Source organism: Diplotaxodon limnothrissa, linkage group LG23 (assembly GCF_057381915.1).
Source record: "Diplotaxodon limnothrissa isolate DT_005_m linkage group LG23, D_limnothrissa_male_GT1.1, whole genome shotgun sequence".
NCBI lineage: Eukaryota > Metazoa > Chordata > Actinopteri > Cichliformes > Cichlidae > Diplotaxodon > Diplotaxodon limnothrissa.
This window is the reverse complement of record NC_140617.1, coordinates 48492302-48504062: the sequence shown is the minus strand read 5'-3', so window position 1 is coordinate 48504062 and position 11761 is coordinate 48492302. Positions and strand designations below refer to the sequence as shown.

At 45.6% G+C, this 11761-nt stretch overlaps 1 protein-coding gene and 1 pseudogene across 1 annotated transcript; both read left to right on the top strand.

The window, feature by feature from the left end:
• The first annotated feature begins 1946 nt into the window (after nucleotides 1-1946).
• On the top strand, nucleotides 1947-3231 carry LOC146608987 (syncytin-A-like; annotated as a pseudogene).
• A 4334-nt stretch (nucleotides 3232-7565) lies between these two features.
• On the top strand, nucleotides 7566-11560 carry ccdc14 (coiled-coil domain containing 14). The gene is made up of 11 exons (XM_085348277.1): nucleotides 7566-7619; nucleotides 7703-7746; nucleotides 7838-7913; nucleotides 8257-8329; nucleotides 8505-8606; nucleotides 9331-9828; nucleotides 10087-10189; nucleotides 10284-10351; nucleotides 10545-10688; nucleotides 10843-10945; nucleotides 11048-11560. The coding sequence occupies exons 1-11, from the start codon at nucleotides 7596-7598 to the stop codon at nucleotides 11490-11492; spliced, it is 1680 nt and encodes a 559-aa protein (XP_085204403.1). The 5' UTR covers nucleotides 7566-7595; the 3' UTR covers nucleotides 11493-11560.
• Nucleotides 11561-11761: the final 201 nt, after the last annotated feature.

Here is an 11761-nt window from a genome sequence, read left to right as displayed (position 1 = left end):
TTTACAGCTAATACCACTTGATGTACTTCAAAATGAATAGGAAGCCGCTCCTATACCGGAGCAAAAGAAATGGTTAAAGTGTGGAGCACGGCTACAAAATTGCTACACAAGACAGCAGCATTAGTGACACATAGCTTAAAGCATTTGTCAAGGGGTGGAATGATGAGTATCCTCCCCAAACACTTCTATACTCAAAATTTTGAAGCTTCAGCACAAGAGTTTATCAGAACATGCATGATTTGCCAGAAACATAATGCACAGGGAAACCGCAGGCCTAAAAGAGGTCATTTCCCCACTCCACCTCACCCATTTCATACCATACATATGGATTTCATCCAACTAAACAAACACCAGCAACTAGAGTACGCACTAGTAATAATAGATGTATTTTCAAAATGGCCTGAGATCTATTCAGTGAAAAAGGCTGATGCAATAACAGTAGCAAAATGTCTGTGCAATCACTATATTCCAACATACGGAATACCAAGTCTAATAAGATCTGATAATGGCACACACTTTGTGAATGAAGTCATATCAAAGGTATCTGAAGCGTTAGGTTTCAGCATAAAACACCACTGTTCCTACCACCCACAGAGCGCAGGATTGGTGGAAAGGACAAATGGCACTATAAAACAAAGATTGAGAAAATGTATGGAGGAAACCGGCCGCCCATGGCCCGAATGCATAGGGTTGGTTAAAATGTGGATGAGACTAACACAGGGCTCAAACAAACTAACACCCTTTGAAATAGTGCATGGGCGACCCTTTCCCCTTCCTATTACTAGTGAACCAATAGACAAATCTATAAGAGAAACAACATTAGCAGAGTGGATGACAAAGCTGTTAGAGAATAAAGAAATAATACTGAACAATCAACTGCCGAGTGATTCTTCTCCAGTCTCTTCCAGTTTGAAGCCAGGTGATTGGATCCTGATCAAAGTACTCCAAAGGAAAAACTGGAGTTCTCCCAGGTGGGAAGGCCCCTACCAGGTCCTACTCACCACGCCCACGGCATGCAAGATTGCTGAACGACCTTCGTGGATCCATCAAAGCCACACAAAGAGGGTGGAGCCCATCTAAAGGCACCTACCCAAGACCAGTGAGCATAAGCATAGACTCCAGCCTCCACTAGATCTCTGGTGTTCGCTTGGTGGGGGGTAGGGCGATCAGGTAGCAATACTTGAGAACCCACCTCTCTGGCCAAGGTCTACTCATTGGAGATTTTAGGGGTGGCCAGGGGTCGAGAAGAGGAATGCTCACGTCAACCATTGTAACTCTAGAAACCTAGGACGACCGACATGATGCTGCCCATACTTTTGGGCCTGTTGGCTATCCACCACACACAAGGATTCAACCCCTGCAATGAAACCGCAGCAACCAAAGCGAAGACAATAACAGACCTCTACCTATGTTACAACAAAACAAGCTTCACCTCCACAGTATGGATACCCCTGAACTCATTTTACATTGGAGGATACAAAGCCAGTGACTGGAAAGGCTACAACTGGTACCTATCCAGTTCGGATGGCAATAACCCAGGCTGGGACACCGTTTTCACTTATACTGGAAACGATTGGATACCATGCAAAGAAGATAAACTACAAGGGTCTGCAAAAAATCTTTCAAAACAACTGGACTTGACTCAAGCAAATGATCATTTGATACTGAACTTCAACACAGAAAGCAACCCACTGCTGGAGAAACCACCAAGTTCACAGAAAAGAACCCACCTGGTTCCAACAACTAAAAAATCCAGCACGCTCAGTGGAACGCTGGCAGGAGACTCAAGTTGCTATCATCTAACCCTGTTCATATACAAGAGTGGAAAAGACCCACATCATTTCCTGTCAATATGTAACAACATAACGAAGGAAGTAAACACCTCAACGAGCCCCTCTTCTACAGACATAACTCCTGTTTTGACCAAAGGCCCACTATCAACAACCATGACAGCAGTGATGATAGTAGGACCAAAACTGAAATCAGACGACTGGTTCCGAATAACCACAGGTATCACAGGACACACAAACAACTGGCTGATGCTGGCAGAACAAGCAGCTCAAGATGCTAGTGATGACTGCATGGTCTGCCTAGGACCAAGACCAATACTGAGAGTGGTACCTGCACCTATAGGAGAAGATTGCCTGACAGCTGTCATGAACTGTACCAACATTGGAAACTCAAACTGCACAAAATGGGACAGAATTTTCCCCATCACCAAACAAGAAAAGAGAAAACCCATCTTCTCACGAGACGTGACAGCAACAAACCACACCTGCATAAATATGACAGGTCCAGGAGAGAGGCTGGGAAGCCTTAATGCATCAAGCTGTCTAACCATTACAGAAGTGGACCCCTCATTCAAACCAGAGAGCAGAGCCGATGTCTGGTGGTGGTGCGGGGACCCACAACTGTACGACCGCCTGCCCAGAAACTGGACTGGTGTCACTGTTGCTGCCCGTCCAAGTCATCAAACTCTCAGCCACTGACATCACCATAACAGCAGGACAACTGAAACTGGAGGGCCGAAAGAAGAGATCGGCACCAGTACAACCTGGACCAGATCCAACTTACGTCGACGCCATAGGAATTCCCGTAGGAGTACCAGATGAATACAAACTGGTGGACCAAGTGGCTGCCGGTTTTGAATCTTCAATATGTTGGTGGTGCACAATCAACAAGAACGTGGACCGCATAAACTACGTCCATTACAATGTGCAACGCCTAGGAAACCTGACACAATCGGGCCTCTATGCAGTAGCTGAGCAACTGAGAGCTACATCACTGATGTCTTTCCAGAACAGAATTGCATTGGACATGCTACTGAGCGAGAAGAATGGGGTGTGTTCGATGTTCGGAGAGCAATGTTGTACCTTCATCCCTAACAACACCGCAGCTGATGGAAGTCTGACCAGAGCCCTAGAAGGCCTGAAGACTGTGAACGAGAAAATGAAGGAGCATTCTGGAGTTGACACTTCTACGTGGGACAACTGGATGGACATGTTTGGGAAATATCGGAGTTTGGTGTCATCAATCCTGGTATCCGTAGCAGTATTCGCAGCCATACTCACCTTGTGCGGATGCTGTTGCATACCTTGTATCAGAGCACTGATAAACAGACTTATCGCAACAGCCATAACTCCCCATGTCACATCCCCACCAGAGACTATGATGCTCCTTGAAAACAATGAAAGTGACACAGACTCTGAGGAAGAAGAGGACGACATATAAATAAGGAAAAAGAATTTATAATGTTGAACATTTAACTTTGCTAAATGACACTCTAGTTGAAAATGTACCCGCAAGTGACTAGAAGTTGATAAGATGCAAAATATTTGAACAACAGCAGGGAATGATAGAAGTAACTTTTAAGTTTAAACTGCAGATGTCTATTATTAAAAGATACCTCCGTTATAAAGCTTTCAAATGTATTAAAATGTTCATATATTTTTGTATCACATGCCATTACATCCTGTCACACACACACACACACACACACACACACACACACACACACACACACATGCTAATAAGTAAGCTTGAAAAACAGGAAATGCTATGCAACTGTCTCTTGGTATAAATAAATCTGACTGCAATGCCTCGGGTGTGAGTATCACTCGATCACTCACCCGTGCACGTAGCTCTATGAAACTCCTTATGACTGTCTTGTATTCCTTCATCGTATTTAAAAATGTCACACACCACTGACAAAACCTTATAAAAAAACATGTTTGGGTTTTGTTTGTTTGTTTTTTTAGTCACTTTTTCCAACATTTACATTTGTTACAGGAAGCTAAATATTTAGCACATTTATTCTACTGGTCAATGGAAATACTGAAATAAAAGTCCTGCTCTAAAGTAGCTGTAGTGGTCAGGTTGTGACTGCTCTGCCTTGATGGTCACTTCTCACCAGGATGTCCAGCAATTTAGCTGAAAACATGGGCAGAGCCGTTTTGGTTCAGCAGCAGTGCCCTTCAGCAGCTGTTCTGTACATTACTAGAACAAATTAAAAATGAAAAGACTCGAATGAAGGTGAAGGGCAGACTTTCATCTTTAATTCAGTGGGTTGGACAAAAAGACTGCATAAAGATGTGAGGAACTAAAGCTCCTTTTCAACAGAATCCCTTCATTTCAGAGACTCATTAGTATTTGGACAAATGAACTTTAAGTGGAATGTTCATTTCTATTACTTTATTCAAACGCTGCCCAATCACTGTGACTACATTTAGCTGGATGTGGGCTGACTGTCTCTAAACACCTCAGTTCATCCAGCTGCTTCTGTCCTGTGTCACGTCATCAATAAACACTAGTGTCCCAGTGGCAGCTGAGCCCGCCCAAACCATCACACTGCCTCCGCAGTGTTTTACAGATGATGTGAGTTGTTCCACACCTCCAAATTTTTTTTCTTTTCCATCATTCTGGTAGAGGTTTCATGTGTCCAAAGCACGTTTGTCCAAAACTGTGCCGGCTTTTTTACATGTTTTTTTTTTTTAACGAAGTCCAATCTAGCCTTCCTATTCGTGAGGCTGCAGCGAACCCTCTGTATTTACCTTCATATAGTCTTCTCTTTATGGTAGACTTTGAAATTGATACGCCTGCCTGCTGGAGAGTGTTGTTCACTTGGTTCACTGTTGTCATGGGGTTTCTCTTCACCATGGAAATGATTCATGTAGCAATTTCTCTGATTGGTTGTTCTGTTCAGTTCTGTTGGACCACATGTTGCCTGTTCACAGTAAAATTTCCAAATGCGAACACTACACCTTAAATCATCTCCAGGCCATTTATCCGCTTAATTGATAACAACATAACGAAGGAATTGTCCATACCTGCCTATGAGCCTTCGAGTCCCTTGTCCAATTACCTTTGTTGCCTTCAAAAAGAGGGTAAGACGAAGAAACTCCTAAATGCTTCATCCAATTCCAACATGGATAATCAAAGCTGAGTCTGCACATCATGTCCATGATATAACTATAAGCGGAATATGTTTCAGTAAACGAAACTCGTCAGTGTCCAAATATACACGGACCTAGCTGCAGGCCTTTTCTACTCTGAGTGCTCAGAGCACTTTGTACGACACATCTCAGTTACACATTCACAGCAAACACATTAGTGCTTTTTCTGTCCAACATTCACACACAGTCACAGTCAGATAAACCCACTGGGAGCTGTAGAGCACCCGCAGATCAAATCGCCAACTTAGTAGACAAACCCGCTCTAGCCACGCCCACGCCACACGTTTTGTGGTGTAATGTCTCCTTTAATTATCAGTATTTAAGACATCAACATTTTGATTTGACACACATGAGTGAAGTGCTAATCTACACGATAAAAATGGTTCAGTGCTCTGTGTAATGGGTAGACCATAGTATCATAGTCTGAGTCTACACGTTCCATGAAAGGGTAACAGAAGCCTTAGGGATGTATCTGTGTTTGCATTTCAGGTTCCTCTTCCATCAGTTCCTCAAGCTCGTGCTCCACACTCATGTTTTGTGTAGGAAAAACAAGACCTGCAAACACAATACAAAAGATGTTGTGTGCTCGCCCTTGTCTTCAGCATCAACGTTACGCATACCGAGAGGAGATTTAAGAGCAAAACCAGCACAAGATGCCTTATTGGGAAGATCTCACTGGTCTGAAGCACAACAATCTTCAGAAAGCTGCACAGGAAAACATTTGATATTGCAGTGCAGAGATATTTACTTTCTGATTCATACAAGGTACATCTGAAAAATGGAAGCGGTGAACATGCTGAATGGAAACGTATTGAAACTGTAAGCTCGATGACCAGTTTGATTTTGTGACTGCAGTGAGTATGAACAGAATTCCTGTGGTGTTTGTTTGATTCACAAGGACATCATTAATGTGTCTGATTTTAATGTTTACAGATCATCACAGCCAAGCAGGGACATGTGCCCAACTTTCACTACTTTATTTGAGTGGAATTTAAAGATCATTATGGTGACTTTGATTTCAGTCCATTTTCTTACCAAGACATCGCCATGAAACGAGTGCTGGGAACAGAAAAAGGGAAGCACACAAACGAATAACTGAACATTTCTAGGCTGAAGCTTTTGCCCTACAACACATTCTGGATGACAACACGTTTTAATAATATTTCACCAAAACAATGTTTCATGAACAAAGATGATTATACTTTTATTTCATGAATGAAGAGTTATGGAGGAAATGATGGTTGTAAATTTCTCCAGTGTGTGGAAAGTAAGCAGAAACTCACATGTCCGTGAGTCAATCCAGGACTACGTGACACACAGATGTATGAAAGCTTACAACTGACGAGCAAAGCACAGACAGAACCTCTGTGTTTTTATAAATACATTAGTCGTCATATAGCTCAAGCTTCCTTGACTATTTTCGAGCCACCAGGTTAACGGTGGTTTTCCTTTGATTTGAGATAAGGAGCTGACAGACACTTGGAGAAAGGATGAAGAGGCATTTGTGAAGGCTTTTGCTACTAGGAGCAGCAAAGTTGCAGCCATAGGTTTTCAAGCAGCTCCTAAAATAACATTCATTCATGATGAAAGCAAACATCTGCCCATTGCGCACACATGTGCAAATGAGCTTCTGTGTTTTGTAAGTGAAACAACAATGGCTGATGATGATGCAGCACTCACCACTCACACTTGGAAAACAGTAAATGTCTCGTAAGCTGCAATAACATTTGGTTATTCTGGTAATCTGATGCCTTATGAACCCTTCAGCTCCAAATTTAATTTAGATATCAAGGAACAATATCAAAGTTATTAAAGCAAATCCAGAACCTGTTGTGTCCACCTCTTAAAATCTGCATCATAACTATAGGAGTCCAAGGTTTCCTGAACTTCTGCTTAATGGACTTTCTGTTAATGATAGAAAGTTGTCCAATAAGAACATTATTTATCCGAGAGCTGCGTTCATTCTTAGCTAACAGATCAGCTCCTCACCTCCAATCTAGACAAGTTGTGAATGAACTGATTGATAGTGTTTAACCATCAAGACCCTGCTGGCTGCTCTTTCTGTAACGAAGATGCAGCTACACTGTTGTTTGGCTTCATCTAAAGACACTGTATTGATTGGTTGTTTCACAGCAAAACCAGAATATCGACCTTTAAATTAAATGTTAGAATAATCTGTGGTACACAAATGGTATACACAAATGCCGTTATTTAAAAACTCGCCCTTGAAATTCATAAAATGTCCAAAAATGTTAAGCCAACCGCACATTTCATCTAATTTTGTTTTGTAATTTACTTTTTTGAATTATTATTTCAATATATGTAATTTGATTCTTGTCACCATGTACTGCTGGTCCTTTTCTTTCTGCTCGTGTCTGTTTGTAGCGCTGCTGAGTCTGAAGGATTTGCTGCGCCAAGTTTTTGTTAAAACAAAAAACGGCAGCCCCGCAGCCGCCTTCATCCGGGACCTACGGGGCGGGGCAGTTGAGCCTGTCGTTTGTGAAGGGAGCAATTTGATTGGACGGTTTTAATGTTTTCCCTTTCAAACGCGCTCTGAACCGGAAGCTCTAAACGAGCCGAGAACTTGCAGCGCGCAGTGCTTGAATCCGAGTAACGGCGGCAGCGCTCAGGCTGGCGGAGACCATGAGAGGAAGAGCTCAGCGCAAGGTAGGACTGAATGAACACGCAGTCAGAGCTTCCACTGTCAGAGACAGGTGTGAGGCTTCACGCGTGGTTTCTGTGACCGGCAGGTGGTGACGTCAGGAAGGCTGACGGGAGCAGCCAGAGGGGGTCTGTGAGTACACCCGCCTTCATGTAGCGTTTTCTGTGTCTGTGTCTGCATGTGTACGTGTGCCTGTTAGCGCTCTCCTCACTGTTGTTTTCAGAGCCAGCTTAAATCCAGGAACAGCTGCCTGCCCTGAGCCCGCCTACTCCCTGTACTCCACCGACTCCGAGGGCCAGGTGATGAGACCGTTCACGCCCCGCCCACATTATGTATACGCAGACCACGGGTGGCGACATGTGAAGCTAACACTTTTATTATGAGTTCTCAGGATTTATTCACCTGGTTGTGTAGCAGTACTAAATATTAACAGTGTCATCTAGGACGGGTATCACATCCAGGCATGACCGAGTCTTTGCCACAACACACACCTCAGGGTAGTAAACATGGGGAGGTGAACAGAGGAAATCTAGCACTTCCACAAAGTCAGAAGGCTTGACAGACAAACCACTAACCCACACTACCGCATCATCGGCTCGGTGTCTGAACACATGTCAATAAACCGGACGTGTCTGCCCCCAGGTCATCAGTCTGCACAAGGGCCTGGACCGCTGTGCTGCCCTGCTCAGTGGGATCCTTCAGGCTGATAAGGCAGGTCAGAGGAGCTTCCTAATGCTGTAGATCAGCTCAGTTTGTTACAAGTCACAGTACAAAAGCTTAAAGTATCAACCTGTTCCTGTGTGGTTACACTGAGGATTTTCTGTATAAGTTAGATCTGTCCAACACTTACTGGTTGAATGCAACATAATAGTACTCTGTGTGTGTGTAAGTGTCTCCGAGGCTTCACAGAACAGTAAGCAGTGCAGCAGCCAAACCAAGGCTTTCCACATCAACGGGGAAAAAGAGCTTGAAGAAAGGGCCTCCAAAGGCAGGTGGGCGTGTTCGAGGTTTGCTTTACTGCACACTCTTACAAGACAGTCGCTGAGAACTAAATGACATAAAGGTCTCGTGTTAATTCCACTGTGGGACTATAAACTGCAGAGGACAGGATTACATTGATGGTGTCCAAAAGCTTTTAGGATTTTCGTTCATTTGTTCTGGAAAATGGATTCAAGGCTTATAACTTAGCAACAGTTGCTTAGAGCCGCCTCTAGGAGCCCCTCAAAAGTAGAGCTGAACCATCCATGTCCTGTTGGTCACATGGGGCAGAGACTAAGAACGGACCCCCGACGTCCCTCCCCAGCCACCTCCTGCAGCTCATCTGGGGGAACACTAAGACATTTCCAGGCCAGCTTAGAGATATCGTCTTTCCAGTGTGTGATGTGCCAGGGCCGCCTTCTCGTGGGACATGCCCAAACACCCAGGAGGCATCATAATGAGCCACCTCAGGTTCCTCCCTTTGATGTGGAACTGCAGCAGTTCCACTGCGAGTCCCTCCTGAACGACTGAAATTCTACTCTCACACTAGAGGAGAGCCCGGCCACCCTTTGGAGGAAGCTCATTCTTTTAATCAATCACTAACAATCAATCAGGACATGAGCACCAACAAACTGATTGGCTGATGCACACATCAGGCAGGATTGCAGATGCAGCTTTATAAATATGTGAGAAAACACGTGTAGAAAGTCTAATGTTAATCATTCCTCCACCTTCCAGGCCAGAAGAGCGCGTCAGGCCGGCATGGATCGGACAGCAGAACTCCACGAGGACACCCGTCTGCCCGTCCTGCACCACATTCAGGAGTGAAGCTACATCCACCTCAGAAACCATGTCCCACCCAGCTGCAGTCTCACTTACTTTCACCTCGGCTTCTTCCTCGCACCGTCAGTCCGCCCCGGCACGAGGCGTCCGTCCTTCTGTCTGTGCGTCAGTCCTCCTCTCTCTCGAGCCATCGGACTGCCTGCCGGCCTGACTCTGAGACGCCTCGCACTGCGTGTGATGAAGCACCAGAGTTTGTTCCTGTGAGAGACACGCACACCCAGAGCCCCAGCACACACACTCTCACACATGCACACGGAGACAGCTGCAGTATGAAGATGGCACACTTCCAGCTGGAGCCTGGACAGGCTGAGGAGAGCAACACTGAGGCACAAACAAAAGCTCACAAGCTTCAGCATCTGTTCGCACAACTCAAGCCTCTGATTGCTGGACAAGGTAAAGTGACTGTGTGCATCTCACCCCTGGACCCTGCCAGACATCACTCACACAAACACAACCTCTGTGATACCTGAATGCATCGAACACTAAGCTACATGTCACTGATGTGGGAGCTCAGCAAAGTTCTGCTGACGTGGACTTCTGCTGTAGTCACACACAGGACGTGAGCCTCTGTGTCACACGTGCTGACGATGTTAGAGATGTCACACTGTGTGTGTGTGTGTGTGTGTGTGTGTGTGTGTGTGTGTGTGTCAGGCAGTGTAGCAGAGAGCCTACTCAGTCATCTGGAGCAGATGGTGTCCACAGCACAGATGAATAATAGTGCTTCAAACATCCAGAGTGTGTCAGACCTGCACAGGTGAGACACACGACGTCCTTCACTTCACTGGACTCTGACGTTTTTGGTATAACGTACGTGTGTGTGTGTGTGTGTGTGTGTGTGTGTGTCCTAGGTGTGTGAGGAACCTGGACCAGCAGCCAGAGATGGAGAGACATCAGAACCAGGCGATGCTCTGTAACTGTAAATTGTGTGACAGTCATAAATAGTTGTGTATTTATTTCATTTGTATTAAAATAACACAGTCAGCTCGAGCTGCGTCACACTAAGGTAAACCCAACAACAGACACACTGTGATTTTACTGTTGGGTTCAGTTTGGTCAGTCAGGGTAAAAAGCTTTAACTGACTGGGGAGTAATTGAAAAGGTCTCCACAGGGCAGAGACTTCAGGAAGAGCTCACTGCTGCTCAGTCCAGGCTGCAGGAACTCCAAGATGACCTGACGGACCTACGGCAAACCCTGCAGGACACACAGAGCCAGCTGAGAGACCGAGAGGCTGAAACTGCACTCGTTAAGATGGGTACGCACTCGCAGTGAGTCCTGCTGATGATCTGAGCTGTGGGCTCTTTGTGATGAAATCACCTCCATTATCAAAGTGAAAGACACTGCCATGAACAACATCAAGTATTTGTGTGTGTGTGTGTGTCTGTGTGTGTGTGCGTGCGCGCGTGCAGAGCTGGAGGCCAGTAAGAGTAGGTTACTGGACAGTGAGCGGGAGAGGAGTAAGCTGGCCTCGCTGGCACAACAAAGGCTGAAGGAGATGGAGCACCTCCACAGGTGGGCCTGTGTGGGTGGGCGTCACCCCCCAGAATGAGCCCTACAGCTGAAAGTGTGACACGATTCAGAACTGTTCCTCACTCATGTCGTCTTCTGCTTCAGTCTCCTCTCAGCAGATCATGCTGTTGACAGCTCTGTGTCAGAGACGAGCCAACACCAGCACAGACGGATGCCAGCGCCCCCTACTGACCACATCGCCCAATACCTGAAGTCTCTTAGCCAGATAGCGCCTGTGCAGTGTGTGGATGCAGAGAGAGATTCAGACTCGGCACATCTAGACGTCACAGCTCAGAGGAGAGAAGATCGTGCAGGGACTCGGCCCGAGTCTGATCGTGAGCGGTCCGCTGGTCCAGGTGAAGCCCTGCGGCCAGAGGACGCTCGCAGGCAGCTGTTTAACTCCACGCTGTCCCAGAGTGAAACGGAGTCTGTGTGGTCTGATTTGACCTTTGACACCAGAGACGAAGCAGCGTTCAGAGACGGCCTGGCAGCTTTGGACGCTAGCATAGCCAGTCTGCAGAAGACTATTAAGCTGGACCTGAGGCGGTGACCGTGCTGGTCTTTGTATTCATCCATGTTTGGGCCGTGCTGATGAACTGTTCTGTAAAGTGTTGTTTAAGATTGGGAATAAAGCTGTTTTTATGAATGTCTTCATGGACAGACACTGCTTTGTTCTGCTGCTCATGGAGGTTTACAACTTTCTAACAAGTCATAACATACAGACAGAACATACACCAAAAATGATCCTTCATTCTGGCGGCCGGGACACTCAAACTCCTCAGGTTAGTGAATTTGCACAAGAAAGCAGAAAATGATCAG